The sequence below is a fragment of the Sorex fumeus genome, unplaced genomic scaffold (genome assembly GCF_029834395.1).
Source record: "Sorex fumeus unplaced genomic scaffold, SorFum_2.1 ptg000094l, whole genome shotgun sequence".
NCBI classification, from domain to species: Eukaryota; Metazoa; Chordata; class Mammalia; order Eulipotyphla; family Soricidae; genus Sorex; species Sorex fumeus.
The window spans coordinates 18224376-18244223 of NW_026606151.1; the positions used below are offsets into that span (position 1 = coordinate 18224376).

Below are 19848 nucleotides of genomic sequence, written 5' to 3' on the forward strand. Positions count from 1 at the left end.
CATTTAGAACCATCCATAAGTTTTATATTTTATATATATGTATATATGTGTATATATATATTTTAAATAATGATGAATTCAAAGCCTCATGACATAAGACACAAAATTTCAGAGAGCCATGTATTGATAAACATATTAACAGATGGGGAACTAAAAAGTCATATGCAATATATTACTATTAATAATATGTTCTTTGTGTTGGTTATATATGTGTCAAAATAGAAATTATATTGAAACATATTATTATGGATATTTTCCTTAAAACATACATACCCCTGTGTAAATAGAATGCTATGCTGTCATTTTAGGTGAAAAAAAATCAGAGTAATGTGAAAAATTATACATAAATTAACTAACTCTTAAAATTAAAATCTTTTAGGTATATAAAAAGTACAACAAAAAATTAATACTTATGTTACTAAATAATTTTCTACCTCTGCCCTTCCCTCCAATGAATCCAACATGACGATAATTACAATTTATATTTCATATTATATGGATGATAATAGCCAATGAAGTATTGGAAGAAAAATGAAGTTACTGTTAAATACTTCTAAATACTCTAACTAAAAGGCAACAATTGTTATAATAGATTTCAAATTGCAAAAAATCGATATATATTAGCTAAGAGAGAATTATCTTAAACATAAAACAGATGTTGAAAGTAAATGTATAAGACATAACATATTCTGCAAACAAACATCGAAAAACTGGAGGCCAGGGAATGTGACAGAGTGATAGAGTATTTGATTGGCATAAGTGATGCCCTGAGTTTGATTTCCAGCACCACACACACACACACACACACACACACACACACACACACACACACACGACTGGAGTCTCGATATTTAAAACAGATGGAGTACAGTTTAGGACAGAGTATTACCAAGACTGAACATGTCATTTTACTATTAGGAAAATAATAACCATATGTATGTCTGATTTTAACAGCCAAGATTTAATAAATACAGTAAAAATGGAAAGAATTGTAGGAAAAAGAAACAGCTCTTATAATATAGTTAAAGATTTTAATAGTCTTATTTCAGTAATGAATGGATTACTAAAAATCAGTAAAAACTTAAAGATATGAATAAAAATATTTATGGTTGTTAATTAATATTTATAAATGTGTGAATGTCCTCATCTACACTCTTTTCAGGTACATATGGTACATACTCTAGGCTATCATACAAGATGGTAAAATTTTAAAGAATTTAAAATTTGATGTCTGATCATAATGGAGATCAGCAATCAAAGTAAATAAAACATATAGAGGCAATAACCACTGGGATAATTGAAACTAACAAACTTCCAAATAACCAATCAATGTTCAGTGGCAAAGAATGAAACAGACTCAAAGGCTTGTCCAGGTCTCAAGCTAGCCACTAAAACCCATGAACAAAGGAATGCTGGCCATTTATTGAACATAATTTCTACTCTTCCATCATGGAATGTTTCCATTACATTAAGGGTGTTATGTTAAGGCACATTAATGGCAAAGGCTAGGATTTTTACATAGCTGTGGCAATAAGGTGATAAACAATCAACAAGCACCTTTAATATACATTGAAATAGGTTACTCTCCTTTTCTTGTCTGGAAAACACATTTGTAGCCTTCATAGGCTAAATTAAGCTAGATATTACACCCAAGAAATTTTCTTATCCCTCTAATTGACAATCTCTGATTATCTTGATCACTTGATCACCCAAGGACTATACTGACCTGAGGGTTATTATTAAGGGAATAATTTACCACAAGACAAAGAAGGAAAACAAAAGGAAACAATATTGATGAGAGAGAGAAATATCTATTAAGGTGTAACCATGAGCCAATTTTTGTACATGTCTATGACAAAACTTCACATCGTTGGGTTTTCAGAAGAAATGGAAAATAAGAGAAAAAAAATAAGGAAAATCTTTGTTACAATACTGAGTCAAAATGTTAAAATATTACATCCTTGTTTTGCTCCTCAATTTTGGAGTATTTGCAAATAGAGTATAAAACCTACAGTGCAAATAGAGTATAAAATCTACAGTGCAAATAAGGCCCTCCCGTTGATCATTGATTTGCTCGAGCGGGCCCAGTAACGTCTCCATTGGAGACTTTGTTGTTACTGTGTTTGGCATCTCGAATACGTCACGGGGAGCTTGCCAGGCTCTGCCGTGTGGGCGAGATACTCTCGGTAACTTGCCGGGCTCTCCGAGAGGGACGGAGGAATTGAACTCGCATGGGCCATGTTGGTTGCGTGCAAGGCAAACGCCCTACCGATTTGCAAATAGAGTATAAAACATACAGTGCAAATAGAGGATAAAACCTACTCCTCCTGTTACCTCACCGTTTCCAGACAAGCTAATTGCAAACCCTATGGACAACTTCATAAGTTTCCTGTCACCATCCAGGGCTCCACCTACCACAGTAGTTTCACTTCTGAAATAAACCCAACTACAGTGGACTTCCTTGTAGAAGCCTTAGAGACTGGCAGCCACCGAGAGGATTGGCAACAAAAATGTGAGTGTTTCTTGTGAGGGGAAAGAGTGAAAAGTTGAGATTCTCTCAGTGGAGGACAATGATGTGATGATGATGATGATGATGATGATGATGATGATGATGATGATGATGATGTGTGTCTCTGTGTGTGTGTGTGAGTCTGTGATTGGGTGTGTGTATACAAACGAGCTCACTCTGTACCATACCTCAGCACACCCAATATATGAGTGAAGACTCAGTACAGGCATCTTGGGGTCTCGGAGAAGGGATGTTCCTTCTCCTCAGAGAAGAGGAGCAAAGAGTGTCCCTTTAGGGAAATAACTTGTCAAGGAACAAAAGTTTCTAGAATAACTGCTCTGTGACTTCTAGAAACTGTTCCTGGTTTGAAGAAATGCCCTAACTGTTTACAGAAAAATAGTCTATCTAATTCAAATATTCTTTATGTGAACTCCTGGTTTTAGATGAGGGTATTATTGTCAGTTCAAAGGAAAGTTTATTCTCTAAACATTCAGCTGCCTCTGTTTCATTCCCCATAACCCCATCCCTTTCCTGCCTTCCCTCCCCCCCCCACAACCCCGGCCCTCCAACTCCAGGAAATTGGGAAATGGGGAACAGGGTCAGGTTTGAAGAAACAGCTGCAGCAGTGGGGGAAGGAAAGACTTCTGGTTCCCCTACTTTTGGTTCCTCTTCTGTGTCCCAGACTCTCAAGCTCTTCCTGGTGGACACTTGGAAACAGCAGTCAGGATCCCAGAGATGGCTGCCCCATCTGACCTCTCGCCTCCTCATGTCTTGGGTTTTGCAAACTCTTTATGTTCCAGTTATTTGAAGTTGTGGGAGACCATGCTGGCTTGGAGAAAGACTATTAACTCCCTTGAGTTCCAATAATTCTGTTCCCAAGAAAAACCCCCATTCTTTTCTTTTTCTTTTCCTTTCCTTTCCTTTCCTTTCCTTTCCTTTCCTTTCCTTTCCTTTCCTTTCTTTTTTTCTTTTCTTTTCTTTTCTTTTTCTTTTTTTTTCTTTTCTTTTCTTATTATTAAATCACCTTGAGCAACACTTAAAAAGCTTTCATGTTTGATTCAGTCACACTATGATCTGACACCCATCCCTGCACCAGTGCACATTTCAACCACCAAATATCCCCAGTACTCACTTCTTCCCTCCCCTCCCCTGCCTCTGTGACAGACAATTTCCCCCATACTCTCTCTCTCCTTTTGGGCATTATGGTTTGCAATAAAGATACTGAGAGGCTATTGTGTTTGGTTCTTTATCTACTTTCAGCACATATCTCCCACACTGGGTGATCCCTCCAACCATTATTGATCCCTTCTCTATTCCAGCTGCCTTCTACCACAGCTTATAAGGCAGGCTTCCAACTATGGATAAATCTTTCTGGCCCTTGTCTCTACTGTCCTTGGGTATCAGTCTCACATTATGTTATTTTATATCCCACAAATGAGTACAGTCACTCTATGTCTGTTCCTCTCTTACTGACTCATTTCACTTAGGATGATACTCTCCATGACCATCCATTTATAAGCAAATCTCATGACTTCATCTTTCCTAACAGCTGTATAGTTCTCCATCTTGTAGATGTACCAAAGTTTCTTTAACCAGTCGTTTGTTCTCAGGCACTCGGGTTGTTTCCAGATTCTGGCTATTGTGAACAGTTCTGCAATGAACATACAAATGCAGATGTCATTTCTACTGTGCTTTTTTGCACCCTCGGATTATATTCCCAGAAGTCGTTTTGCTGGGTCATATGGAAGCTCAATTTCTAGTTTTTTGAGGAATGCCCATATTGTTTTCCAAAAACGCTGGACAGTCGGCATTTCCACCAATAATAAAAGAGGGTCCCTTTCTCCCCACATCCGTGCCAGCACTGGTTGTTTTTGTTCTTTTTGATGTATGCCAGTCTCTGTGGTGTGAGATGATATCTCATTGTTGTTTTGATTTGCATCTCCCTGATGATTAGCAATGTAGAGCATTTTTTCATGTGCCTTTTGGTCATTTGTATTTCTTTTTTGAGGAAGCTTCTGTTCATTTCTTCTCCCCATTTTCTGATGGGGTTGGAGGTATTTCACTTGTACACTTCTGCCAGTGTCTTCTATATCCTGGATATTAATCCCTTATCGGATGAAACCTCCATTTCTTCCTAGCATTTTTTAATTCTCTTTCTCTCATAAAGGAAAACAGAGTCAGAGAGAACAGAAAAGATGTTCTCTTTTTTGTTCTGCTTCTTCAAGTTACCTTGTTGACTTTTATTCTGATCCTGGTTAGATAACCTTTGAGAAGATATTGCCACTTTTTTTTTGTTCTTTGGGGGTGGAGTGAGGGTTAAAAGAAACCCTGGGGCTTGAGCTTCAAAGTGAATCAAAGGTGATTGATTGTATGCGTGAAATTCTTCATAGAACTTCAATAACCTTTCCATTATTATCCATTACTACCAAGAAATCCAGGGACTCACTTTTGTTGTTGTTCAGTAAAAGAGAAAAGAGTTTCACATTCTCCCACTCAGTTTTTCTCAACTTTTGTGAGATGGTCTAATTTATTCTCTCTCTTTTGCCCAAGAAATTTTCTACAAAGTTAGAACTTTCTGTCTGGGTTATGATAGAGCCACATCCACTTGCAAATATTAAGCAATTTAAATGTGGTTAGTGATACAGAGAGACATAATTTAAAATTTTATTTAAATTTAATTTGTGTAAATTTAATGTAACTGAATTTAATGTACAAGTCAACTATATATTATGCATCTTCTCAATGATGACTCATTTCTTCTCTTAGAGAGAAGACTTGAACACCTTTGGAAGCACAAAGACTTGGATGAAGTGTATTTTCGACACCGTGGAAAATTCTGCCAGCTTCAACTTGCCCTTTAGTTCCAAATTTGGAGCATTTAAGCAAAAGCTATGGTCTCAGTCACAGCTACCAAGAAGATGAAGGAGGAAGCCACCTGCTCCATCTGCTTGAATCTGATGACTGAGCCCGTGAGCATCAACTGTGGGCATAGCTACTGCCGCTCTTGTCTAGTGGATAAACTTCAAAATCAACGTCATCTGGCTGCATGGCTTGGTAGGTTCTACTGTCCTCAGTGTGAGACTTCCTTTAATTGGGCAAGCATCCGGCCCAATAAGCAGCTGGAAAGCTTCATTGAATATATTAAGGAGATGAATCTTTCAAGTTTGTGTGCAGAACATGGAGAGCTTCTCAACATATTCTGTGAGGATGACAGCCAGCTCATTTGTTCATATTGTGAACGAAAATCAGAGCACATAGGACACCTCACAGCTCATGCTGAAGATGTATACCAGGGTTACAAGGTGAGTGTGTGTGTGTGTGTGTGTGTGTGTGTGTTTTGATATAGGAATACTGTGATTTATTCAGTCACTGATTAAGCTGATTGAAGCAGGCATGAACTCCACATTACTTTTTAAAAACAATTTTTAAAATTAGATATTCGTGAGATAGACCATTACAAAGCTGTTCATAACTGAGTTTCAGTCATACAATGATCCAGCACCCATTCCTACACCAGTATATATTTCCCATCATTAATGCTCCCTATTTCTCCTCCCCCCCCCACCCCCAGTACTCCTATTTAGGAGGTTGTCATAAGCGTTAAGGACATTAATAATGTAAAGAATAAGAAGTACTGACCTTTGTGGGCAGCAAGGACAATCCAATCTTCTTTTGCCAGAAGTTTTCATAGAACTCATTCATAAAAGAATGCAATAAAGAACCCATTCATAGAACACACCCACAACCTCCCTCTATGGGCAGCACTTTCCTTCTTATTCTCTCTCTCCTTTTCCTTCTGTGCATTATAGTTTGCCATCTAGGTACTAAGAGGTCATGGTGCTCAGGGTATTCGGTATTTTTATCAGGATGGCAATGCTGGAGTAGCTTTTAAACTGGGTGGCTGAGCACTGCCAGGATGATTCCTGCATGCAGAGCCAGCAGTAACCCCTGAGCATAGCGGGATGTGGCCCAAACACAAAAAGAAAAAGAAATAAAAATCTTTCCTCATTTAGGGCCAGAGAGACAGTACAGGAGGTAGGGCACTAACCTTGTATGTGACTGACTCGGGTTCAATCCCCAGCATTCCATATGGTCCCTGGAGCCTCCAGGAGTGATACCTGAATACAGAACCAGGAATAAGTCCTGAGCACTGCTGGGTGTGGCCTATATGAAAACAAACAAACGAAAAAACCCAAATAAAATTTTCTTTTAGAAAGTTATTGACTTGTTAAATGTGCAACATTTCCTAGCAAGAAGTGGCAACAGCTATAGCTCAGTTTCCGGGTCAGCAGAAGAGCCTAGAATCACAGCTCAATGATTTACATAATTTCTACCCTTCAGTAAACTTCCTACCCCTGTTCTGGTGTTATTTCTAAAACCAGTAATGACATGAAAATCCTACTAGGTGCTTAGGATTGCCAAAGACATCAAATATGTTACTACACATATACCTCTCAGCATGTAATTTTTTCCTATCATGTATCTAAAGACCCAACAAATATTCAATTGTTATTTTAAGTCTTGGAGAACAGGAATTCTCATTTGCTTGATTAGGAGTTGTAAAATTGAATGGATTTTATTTAATATTTTTTTCCATCAGGAAAAGCTTCAGAAAGCTGTGACAAAACTGGAGTATTTGGAAGACTACTGTAATACTCTGTTGATGTGTACAAGAGAGGAAATAACTGCATGGGAGGTAGGAATTTGAGTATGATGACACCAAATAAATTCTCTTACATATTAGGGATGATTGGATAAATCACCACAACAATTTAATTTCACTTAAAAAGCTCATATCACTTGATCACTTTATATCCCGTTACTCATCAATTTGCTTGAGCAGGTGCCAGTAATGTCTCCATTCATCCTGGTTGCGTGCTAGGATAGCCCAATGGTATCTGCTCACTCCAGGAACACGAAGAGCCTCAAACTGTTAGTTCAGGGTCTTGATGAAGAAGTCTGACCATCTGTAGGTGGGCGGCCACGCAATCTTTTGATGTCCCTTGGAAGCTGGTCGGTAATAGCTCTAGTCCAGTGATTGTCTCCAAATCACATTATGTGTCCAGCCCTTGTTAACATGTGAACACCTTGGCGAACAAGACAGTGTTCTTGATTCTTGATCATCGATGGAGGTCGGAACTCCGAATTCCTTCTCTCACTTGAGTGATACTTCAAGCATAGCTCTTTCGATTTTTCTTTAGGAGACCCAAATAGCGTTCTCATCCTGTTTCATAGAATCTAGGTCTCTGAGGCATATGTTAATGCAGGAAGAATGGTGGAGTCGAAGAGATGTGCCCGGAGTTTTTCGTCCTCTTAGCTAATAGCTAACAGCTAAGAGCTAACAGATCATATAGATGAACCTAAAAGGAAAACATTATTTTAATGCCCCTACTTGCCCAAATATGTAGTAACTTATATTAAATTACTTTAATATTTTAATATTAATTATCTAAATTCATGATATACTGGAGAATTAACAAACAATGCAAATAGGAGTAATTGCCTAAAAGTTAATTTGCTTCACTAAGTCCCCTCAGATCCATATGGATCTTTTTACGTGCTTCCATCATCAATTTTTAACCAATGAAGCAACTGACCTGGTCGATGTTCATGAGTAAATACCTATTTGTCCTGCCCTACTTTCTCCAATCTTTTAGGTGAAGAGGGAAATGAAGCAGGTGACCGGAGAGAACAGTGACAATATCTCTCCCTCATGAGTGCCTGCTTCTGAGGCATGCCTCACCAGCAGCAATTCCTCTAGCTCAAAGGAATCACTGGAGGACAATAGAAAAGTAGCTGAGCAAACTTTCTATTGTATGGGTGTTGTTAAAATATATATGTAGCACAAAATTTACTATTTTTCCCACTTAAAAATCTTCATAGGCATTAACACTTTCATTTTGTTTGCAATCACTGGTATTATCACTCTGCAGCACTTTCAAAATGAAAATAAAAATGCTATTAAATAATAATTCCAGTTACTCCATTCTCTCAACTCCTGGTATTCTCTCTCTCTCTCTCTCTTTCTCTCTCTCTCTATCTCTCTCTCTCTCCCTCTCCTTCCTTCCTTCCTTCCTTCCTTCCTTCCTTCCTTCCTTCCTTCCTTCCTTCCTTCCTTCTAGGTTTTTGGGTCACACAAGGTGATGCTCAGGGGTTACTCCTGGTTCTGAAGCTAGGAATTACTCCTGGTGAGCTTGGCGAACCATATGGGATGCTGGGGATTGAAGTTGGGTCGGCAGCATGCAAGGAAATTATTTGTCCTACCTACCGGTAGTATTGCTCTGACCCTCCACTGTTTTATGTGGTAAATATAACTATTTTTAACTATTTTGTAAAATCATACAAAAATTGAGTGCTTTTTTTGTTTCTGTTTTATTCCTACAGTATCCTCAGAATTCATACTGAAGCATGTTATCAGAGTTTCCTTTATTTTTCAAGATTGAATTGTATTTTATTTATATATGTGTTGATTTGATTTATCCATCCATGGACATTTTTGTTTCTCATCACTCACTTTTTAAGCATACATTCTTCATTTTAGGAGAAGATAGAACGTCAGAAAACACGTGTTCACTCAGACTTTGAGGATATTCATACTTTTCTTCACGAAGAAGAGATGTCTCTTATAATGAAATTGGAGAAAGAAAAATACCAGACTCTGAAGAGTTTGCAGGACAATAAAGCCAACCTGGAAAAGCAGAGCCTGGAACTCAAGAACCACATCCTGGAACTAGAGAAGAAATGTCAGAGCTCAGCCCAGAATTTATTGCAGGTGAGGGTGTGTACTTGATCGAAAGAATGGAGGCATTTGCTTCAGAGGTGCTAAGAGGAGCATGCTGAGGAATACAGGAAGATCGACAAGGCCTGGTGCTTCATTCAACACTGGACACCAATGTGGGAAATAGGGAGCAGAATTTTTCCTATACATATTAATATCTCCAGGGTCCTTCTATTAGTCTCTAGAGTGTCTTTATGTGAAGCAAAACATTTCACCACCTTAGTGTTTGTATGGTGGACTCCTAGGATAGGTAGAGACATGAGATAATTTCGCAACCATTTGTCTGTCTCTGTCCCATGTGCACAGAACTCTGTGTTGTTGACTGCCAAACTATCTCCTGAATAAACTCTTTCAGGTAGGGGATAAAGCAAAGTTTACAGAATGAGTGATAAACTTTTCCCTGATATTCTCACACTAAATAAAACAAAAATATTTGCTCTAGGAGCTCTGTGGGGCCTTCTTTCTACTGCATGAAAATCCAGCCTATTTATATAAATAGTTGGAGATAATTATTCTAGAACCATATATATGCACATAAGTACAAGTATATATGTACATATATATATTCAGAGGTTTTCTGGGGTTGAGAATGTCATATGACTGCTCAAATAATATGTAATAGCTGCTCTAATCACATTAATGTACCAGTTGTCAGGGGCTCTCTATAGGTTAACCACTAGGGACCTCTGCGATAAGTAATCTCTAACATGAGCTCATTGTGAAGGAAATTAGGTCACTGAAAACAAGAGATACACTGTACATCTTCCTGTCCTATTTTCCCAAGTAATTCACAACTGATGTGGTTGCAGACACAATTGCTCCCCCACAGGCCTCAGCAATGAAGACAACAGACTTAGAGACTGATAAACATACTATTATGCTGACTGTCCTAGGGGACTGGAACAGAATCATTTTACATCTGAATTCATCAATTTCTATTTTTTTCTTTTTGGGTCACACCCAGTGGTGCACAGTTATTAGTCCTGGCTCTGCACTCAGGAATTACTCCTGGCGGTGCTCCGGGAACCATATGGGTTGCTGCGAATCAAACCTAGGTTGGCTGCAAGCAAGGCAAATGCCCTACCTGCTGTGCTGTTGCCCCAGCCCCGAATTCATCAATTTATAATACTGGAATCACCTTACTTACTTGGAAGGCGGGTTTATTAGGAGTACGAACATGTATTGAGTCCCATAAAATATTCATGGTTCCCATACTCACTGTCTACCTTTGTTTTTCTATAGGATGTGAAAAACACCTTGAGCAGGTAAGTGCTAGATGAACACAGAGTAAAAGAGAATGACTAAATTGATCTGAATACTCCCTTCAGTCCCACAAAGGAGGTCACTGGTCTCTGCTTATTTTAGGAGTTCTGCTGTGAAGCTACGTTTACCAAATGCCGTCTCTTTGGAGGTTCATACTGAATGCAATGTTTCTGAGCGTTACTTTGATGTGAAGAAAATATCCAAGGATTCCTAAGGTATTTGAAGTCAAGAATGCCTAAAGCTACTCAGAGAATCAGAAGCAATAAATAAGATTGGCACATGTCTCTAGACAATTGGAAAGGGTAATTAATTTCCACGAAGCTATTATACTTTGTATACTCAGGTGCTGGGAAATATAGCATATTTGTTATTTGTTACAGATGCCTTAAATTCCTGCTCTCCCTTTTATTATATCACACCAGCCAAATAGCCTCCTCAGTTCTCTATATGAAAAATGAAAATAAACATTTCCCACTTCAGAATTTTTTTTGAAAATTAAGTTATCATCATATGTAAATATTTAGAATACACTCTATACTTTAAGTTTTACTGTTCATATTTTATTTTATTCATTTCCCAATTAAATGTAAAAAAAGTAGGTGAGTATTTTGAACTGTGATCCAAATGGTTCTAGGAAACTGATCTAAGTAATATGGTAAATCCTAGAGTTGTTAAGAGAGATAAACCTGACAAATCCTATCAGAAATGAATTGGAAGAGACCACAACAGTTAAAGCAAAAATAACAACAGGTTGGGGCTGGAGCAATAGTACAGCGGGTAGGGCATTTTTGCCTTGCACGCTGTCGACCTGGGTTCGATTCCCAGCATTCCATATGGTCCCCTGTGTACCGCCAGGAGTAACTCCTGAGTATTGCCGGGTGTGACCCAAAAAGAAAAAAAATATAAAATAACAACAGGTCATATGAGATTGCTTTGAAAAGCTGCATGCCAGTTAATTGAAGAATCTAAAAGGTGATAAATTTCTAGAGTTGTGCAACCTTCAGAAAGTGAGTCAAGAGGAAGTAGACAATCTAAATAGGCATATTTATATTACAGAAGAGACACAGTAATCAAAAACTCTTCAAGAAAAAAAATTCTCTGATCCAGAATGGTTCTTACTAAGTTTTCTAAACGTTCAGAGAGAATCTATTACCCATCCTTCTGAAGCATTTATAGAAAGCAGAAGAGATAGGAATTTTCCCATACACTTCCAATTAGATCAACATAAACCTGATTCTAAAAGGAGACAGACACCACTAAGAAAACAAAAGAACAATATCCCTGATGAATATAGAAGCAAGGATCCTCAATATAATTCTATCAAGTTCAATATGTTACATTAAACGAACCACACATCATGATAACACCATGGAGTTCCATCCTAAGATGGCAGGATGTGATAACCACATTAATAAAAGGGAGAATTAAAACAATATGATCACTGATATACATGAAGACAAAGAATTCAATAAGATTTATGATTTAACAATGATAACAATTTATGATTTTTTTTAAAAAGAAACTCAACAAAATAGGAATTTAAAAAGCTTACCTCAATACAGTAGAAGCTGTTATAACAAACTGAGAGACAACATTATACTTAATGGAGAAAAGCTTAAGTTTTTTTTTCCAGAATCAGGCACAAGACAAGATGTTTACTCTCACTGTTATTATTGAATATGATATTGGAAATCTTTTTTCATTTCATTTCATTTCATCATCCTGTTATTTGTCGATTGCCTCGAGCAGGCCCCAGTAACGTCTCTTTCATCCTAGCCCTGAGATTATATTCAAGGCTATTTAGGAGAGTGAGACCCATCATTGTTACTGGTATTTGGCATATTTGGTACGCCACGGGGAGTTTGCCAGACTCTGCCCTGTGGGCAGGCTACATTCGATAGCCTGCAAGTTTGTCCAAAGTAGAAATAAGACAATAAGATGTCATAAAAAAAAGTTCTGTTAAGAATTTGGAGGATCTGGGTGGAGGATGCTCGACTCCAATTCGAGTAGGCTTGGAGGTCTCGGCCCCGGAACCCGCGTGGCTTTGTCCCTCTGCCAGTCCCTTCATGTGTGCGGAGAGTGGTCTCAGCATGGTGGTGGCTGGTCCTGGAGGTCTTCGGCTGCCGTAGCCCTGGTCGGGGCGGGGAGGAAAGCTCAACCCGTTCCCCTCCAAGGGACTCCGGGAAGGAACACCCAGGCGCGGGGGCAATCTTGTGGAAATCTTAGCCACAATAATAAGATAAAAAGAGAAACTAAATAATTCAAACTGCTAATGAAGAAGTCAAATTCACATTATTCCCAGATGACATGACAATGAATTTAGAAATTCTTAAAGATGCCACCAAAACCCAGTAAAACTTTACAGTAAAGTGACAGGATATAAAAATCAATGTTGGATTCTTTTTTTTAAATAAAACTCATTTTATTGTACAAGCATTTATATATCATTCATTATGTGCCAACCACTGTCCAAATGCTTTACACATACATAACAATTTAATTAAATTTCACAATAGTTCTATGTAAAACAATTCTACTTAAACTCAAGGAAACAGACTAAGTCAGTACAGTAACTTGAACAAGATCTTAACAATTAATAAGTGACAGTGTTGGCGAGTATTGTAACTTGCCAACAAACTTTGGTTCAAGAATACTTGCATTCTTATAGGTAAACAATGTTGGGTAAGGGAAAGAAATTTTTTAAAACTCATTTATGACTATGACAAAAAAAACCCTCAAGTATCTATAAATCAGCTTAAGAAAGGAGGGGTGATATTTATTTAGTGAGAACTTTAAATAACTATTGAAAGAAAGACACAGGGGATAGGTGAAAATTCTATGTTTGTTGATTGGAAGAATCAATATTGTTAATATGATTGTCCTACCCAAAGCATCTTAGAGATTCAGTGCAATCCCCACCAAAATTTTGTTGGAATTCCTAAAGAACACAGAACAAACATTTCTGAAATATCTGAAAATGATAAAAATCCAACAACAGTCAAAGTAATCCTGAAAAAAATTTAAAGTGTTAAATTTCCAGACTTTAAAATATACTAACAGATATAGTAATCAAACCAGCAAAGTACTGGACTAAAAAGAGACTCACAAAACAATGGAATAGAATTTAGAACCCAGAGTTAACCCCTCAAATGTATGGACAGTTCATTCATGAAAGATGTATAAAGGCATGAAGTGGAGGAAGGAAATTCTTCATCAAGTGGTGCTGGGAAAACAGACTAGCCTTATGCAAAAAATAAAACTAGATCCACCATACACAAAGGTTAATTAAAAATTGATGAAGAACCTTGATATCAGGCCTTTATCCATAAAAATAAACTGAAGAAAACATGGACAGAACACTTCACAATATTGATGGACTGTATTCTAATCCAACCCTCATTAAAAAGGTGAGGAAACTAAGAATAGAATTTCCATATAACCCAGAAATTCTCTCCTAGGCACCTATCCCAAGGATGCTAAAACATTGATATGCATAACTATGTTCATTGAAACATTATTTACAATATTGAAGACCCAGAAAGAACCCAACAAATGAATGGATCTTGAAATTCTGGAATATGCACACAAGAGAATACTACTTAGCTAAGAGAAATGATGAAATAATGTCGTTTGCTACAAGCTGGATGGGTTAGAAGGTATTCTGAACAAAGTGAGTCTGAAGGAAAAACACAATCACCAAATGACATTCATATGTGAAATATAAAGAAACAAAGCAAGGGATTATTAGACAGTCCTTAACAGAAATGAACTCTGAGATAGTGTCAATAGAACAGTAATTTGTAATAATAAATCTGGGGATAGAAAGAGAATCTTGAGACAGTAGTTGTGGCTTACTGACACTGGTGGTGGGAACGGGGAAGTAGTGTTGGAAGTATTAATAAAATGGAAATTGTTTAATCCATGTTACTAAATTTTTGAAATTTTAAATAACTATAATTAAAACCAAGTTTTATCAAATCCCAAACTCAGTATCATGCTGTTGATTTTACTAATGATTGCCTGTTATAATTCCATAATATCCTAGCCACAATTATAAGTTCAAAAATTTCTGAGAACCGAATGAATTTTATATCTTGTTTGTCAAAAAATAAAATTTAACCTAAAATAAATTGGTGGCTATTATTTGTTGCACATATACATACTAAAGAGCTCTCACTGTTCCATATATTTTTGTATTGCTCTATGATTTGTGAATTTTTATAAACTGCTATATTTGAAGTGCAATTTGATTTTATATTAATTAATTTTATTTGGGGCCACACCCTGCAGTAATCAGGGTTTACTCAAGTAATCCTGGCTCTGAACTCAAGAATCATTCCTGGTACTGCTCGGGGATCATATATGGTGCCTGGCATTAATCCAAGTTGACTGTGTGTAAGGCAAGTGCCTTACCAACTATACTATATCCCTGATATATAGTACAAAAGGCACTTAATATTAAACTTAATTTATGTTTCTCCATTTTGCTAGGGAGGTTGAGCTATGTTTTTTGTTTGTTTGTTTTTTAGCCTATTGGCCCTGAAGTCTCTTCTATGGTTTGCCCTGATTTAAGAATCTTTCTACTGTCCAGAGAGATAATATAGGGTTTAAAGCATTTTCATTGTATGAGGGAGACCTATGAGTCCCTGGCACTGCATAGGGCCCCCACTGAGGACCTCCAAGACTCAATCCTGAGCACAAAACCAGGAGAAAACCTTGAGAGCAGTTAGACGTGTCCCAAGCCCTAAACAAAAATAAAACAAAAATTAAAAATATTCAAACTTCAAGAGCTCAGTGGCTTAAAGCACATCTCTAATATGTGTGAGGCTGCTAGTTCAAAAGCCAAATTTCAGCAGCTCCCTCCTCTGGATGTCTTTTTATCACTTCGCAGGCATATATACATATTTTTTAAGACCAAAGACTTGTTCAGTAGAACAAGTCAAATTTCCCCAGAGCTCAGAGGACCAAATGTGGTGCCAGGGACCAAGCTGGTTTGGCAACATGCAAAGCAAGCATCATGGTAAGAAAAGCCCTGGATGATGACTCAGCAACTTAAAATCACATCTGTGGCAAGAGAAAAGCATTAAAAAGGAAGCTATACTGACATGGAATGGAGTTATAGCACAGCGGTAGGGCATTTGCCTTGCACGTGGACCGGCCCAGCTGACGGGAGTTTGATTCCTCTGTCCCTCTCGGAGAGCCCAGCAAGCTACTGTGAATATCTCGTCCGCACAGCAAAGCCTGGCAAGCTCCCCTTGATGTATTCTATATGTCAAACACACTAACAACAATGTCTCACAATGGAGACGTTACTGGGCCTGCTCGAACAAATCGATGAACAATGGGAGGACAGTGCTACAGTGCTATACCAACACAGGAAACAAAAGAAAACAATGACTGAAGTGTGAGAATATGGGGGCTGGCCGGAGAGAAAGAGAGTACCCAGGGAGGATACTTGCTTTGCCTGATGCTGACCCAGTTTCTGTCCCTGACACCACCTCTGGTCCCCTGAACTTGGGGGAAACTTGACTTGTTCTACTAAACAAGCCTTTGGTCTTTGTCTGGAGAAGTGATAAAAAGAATCCAGAATTTCCAGCTGACCAGAGAATGGTGGTGGTGGTAGGAAAAGGCTCATATAGTTCCTGAGGTCCATATTTTAGTCTTTGCCTTTGACATTCAAAATACCCTCAAGATGATCTGTGGGAGGACCAGAGTGATAGTAGCGTGGGTAGAGTACTTGCTTTGCACGTACCCAGCCATACTTTGATTCCTAGCTGCCCAAATGATCACCTGAGCCTGGCCAGGAATGATTCCTGAGCTCAGAAGCAGTACTAAGCCCTGAGCACAGTCAGGTGTGGCACAAGAACAAAAATAAAACAGAACAACTCTGATCTGATGATGCTTGGGACTCCTAGACCTCCCTGAATTTATTTTAGCAAGATACAAAAGCCCTTCCAGAGAGCACTCAGGATTCGGGATTTGTTATCGGAGACGCAGTATGGAAAACTCACTTAATCACTTAATCACTTAATCCCCGTTATTCATCGATTTATTTGAGCGGGCGCCAGTAACGTCTCCATTCATCCCGGTTGCGTGCTAGTGTAGCCCAATGGTATCTGTTCGTTTTAGGAACATGTAGAGCCTCAAACCGATCATTTAGGGTCTTGACGAAGAAGTCTGACCATCTTATAGGTGGGCGTCCACGTGATCTTTTGATGTCTTGTGGAATCCAATCAGTAATGGCTCTAGTCCAGCGGTTGTCTGTAAACCTCATTACGTGTCCAGCCCATCTGATTTTTGATGTCTTGGCAAATGAGACAGCGTCCCTGATTCTTGAGCGTTGACGAAGATCAGAACTCCGGATTCTATCTCTCATTTGAGTGAATCGTGATATTCCAAGCATAGTTCTTTCGATTCCTCTTTGAGAGAATAGTGTTCTCATCCTGTTTTCGTAGGGTCCAGGTCTCTGAGGCATATGTTAATGCAGGAAGAATAGTGGAATCAAAGAGATGTGCTCGTAGTTGGAGGTTCTTTGTCCTTTTAGTTATTTCTTCAATGCTCTTGAAGGCATTCCAAGCCGCTCTCTTCCTCCTGCGCAACTCAGGTGCCAGGTCATTCATCATGTTGATTTCTCGACCTAGGTATATATAACTGTTGCATTCGGAGATGGTGGTTTTATTTTTCAATAAATAAATTGCCAGAAGTAACACAGGAACGTTACCGTCTCAAGCACATGGATGAACTAAGGGAGGTAACAATATACATTAAAGCCATAATTGTTAATCAACAAATAATGAAGGAGGATCACAGGGGAGGGAACATTGAACTGGAGGCGATGTCGGCATGGCGGAGAGCCATGAGCACTTCAGCAACAGGGCTGTGCAGTAACTTTGTACATCAACACCAGACACTAGCACAGTATTGTAACCCTATTACATTTTATTTATTACATTTTATTTATCATGGAAAACTATGAGAAATAAAAAAAGGACTTGCTCATGTGTCTACAGAACAACTAAGGAGCCTTGAAACTCCACGCAAGATAAACTGTAGCTCCCAACTTTGTGATAAAGGGAGGACTGTGAAAAATCACTTCCAACCAGTCGCTGGAGCATTCTCAGTGGATAGAGCCCTGATTGAAATTCACTTTTCTCCTCATTCACATGCATATTCCTTAGCTGCATAATCAGCTGCTACTAAAATAGGTGATGTCTGAGAAGAATGTACTCATGTGTGCGCAACCTTGGCATCAGCCCAATGATGTTCCTCATGCTTAATCCCTTATGTATATTCCACCCCTTAGTTCACTCCTCAAACAACCCTCATCCCAAACCCAGTGCATGGCTTGCCCTTGAGAACTCCTGATTCATGTTTCAGGTGCATACTAACTCTTTAATAAATCTCTCTAGACCATTGTCTTATCCTTTTATTCTTTCTTGGACAGAGCCCAGGTACAGTGGAGTACCCCCTCTTGCCTGCCCTTCCCCTGCACCCTCCCTCCTGAAAACCTTTCCCAAGGTTACTGTTTAGGTGGCCTGCATAGGATTAGAAATTAGTCTCCTAGCAGAATTCTTTCCTTGGGGAAGGAAAATAACCTTATCTGGGGTGGTGGCCACTTCCACATCTTTTTTAGTTTTAGTACTTTTTAGCCTTCTTTGAATTTATTTTCATTTTCCCCCTTACTCTTCATATAGACACCGTGATTTACAAAGTTGTTCATCATGATTTGTCACAGGCATTCAGTATTCCATCACTTTCCACACCTTTTGTTTGTTTGTTTGTTTTTCTGGAGCTAAATCTCATGCTGACCTGAGTTCCACAGCCACCCTGCGTTTCTGAGTCAGGAGTTTAGTTCCCAGGTAAAGTGGACATTATAGGTGTAGTGTGACTGCCTCCTAGAGGGTTTAGGAGGGTAGTTACTTTCCTTGAGGTTCAGAGAATGAAGATCATGGTCCCTGGAACTCATGAATGGAAGGGGGTGGGTTGCCTGTTTTGTAAAAGGAAGACAACTTGGATCTAAGTAACTGATTCTTTTCTTACTATCAACAGAGAGATCTTGTGGGCAAAGTCTAAAGTTCAGACAAGGACATAGTTGCAAGTTAATTTTTAAAATTTGCGTATTATTATCGTTTAGGTAATAGGGTTACAATACTGTGCTAGTGTCTGGTGTTGATGTACAAAGTTACTGCACAGCCCTGCTGCTGAAGTGCTCATGGCTCTCCCCCATGCCGACATCGCCTCCAGTTCAATGTTCCCTCCCCTGTGATCCTCCTTCATTATTTGTTGATTAACAATTATGGCTTTAATGTATATTGTTACCTCCCTTAGTTCATCCATGTGCTTGAGACGGTAACGTTCCTGTGTTACTTCTGGCAATTTATTTATTCCCTCACCCCTTCCCACCAAATCTGGCACTCTCAGGTCTGTATTCTCATACCTGAAATTTCCTGTCAATTGATATCATCCATACCCTTGATTTTTTAATTTATATACCACAGATGAGAGAGATAATTCTGTATTTGTTCTTCTTCCTGTGGCTTATTTCACTCCCCCAATGTTATAAAAACTTCTGTCAAATATACATTTTTTCCTATTGGCTGCAAATACAAAAAAAATGGTATACACAATAGTATTATATTTAAAAAAAATTATCTTTTGTTGGACATTTGGGTTTCTTCCATATCCTGGCTATTATAGTAAGAACTGCAATGAACATAGGTGTGTATAAACTTAGACACCTAGAGCAGGATAGCTGGACCAAATGGGAAATCCATTTCAACAAAATTTCCATATTGTTTGACATATAGGCTAGGCCAGATCCATTAGCAGTGAATGAGGATTCCTTTTCACCACATCCCTGTCAACGTTTGTTTTCATTTTTTTAAATATGTGCCATACTAGCATGAGATGATACCCTGGTAATATTGTATTTGTAGTCCCTGATAATAAAATTATAATGACAATTTTTTCACATGTTTTTTGGCTATTTGTTGTATTTCTTCATGGAAGTGTCTATTCCTCTCTTACCATTTTTTTGGGTAGGATTATTGGTTTTTTGTTGCTGTTGTTGTGCCTTGTGAGTGCTTTATAAATTTTTGATGTTAGACCGTTATTTGAAATATTATGTGTGACTATTACCCTCAGGTATTTGGGTGTCGTTTTATATAAAAGTTTCTTTTGCCATGAAGAAATTTTTCAATTTCATGTATTCCCACTTGCTTACTTTGGTTTTGTTACTTTTGTCAGTGGAATCAGGTCAAGAATGACTGGTTAGATGTCCAGATTCTGGAGAACTCTG

General features: G+C 38.3%; 1 protein-coding gene across 1 annotated transcript in view; it reads left to right on the forward strand.

Moving 5' to 3' along the window:
* The first annotated feature begins 5400 nt into the window (after window positions 1–5400).
* The window catches only part of LOC130040120 (E3 ubiquitin-protein ligase TRIM38-like), a 35350-nt gene continuing 20902 nt past the window's right edge, over window positions 5401–19848 (forward strand). Inside the window, 5 exon segments of the mRNA XM_056132137.1 lie at window positions 5401–5811; window positions 7110–7205; window positions 9051–9281; window positions 10530–10552; window positions 10653–10765. Of these exon segments, the coding sequence (XP_055988112.1) occupies window positions 5401–5811; window positions 7110–7205; window positions 9051–9281; window positions 10530–10552; window positions 10653–10765 (874 nt within the window).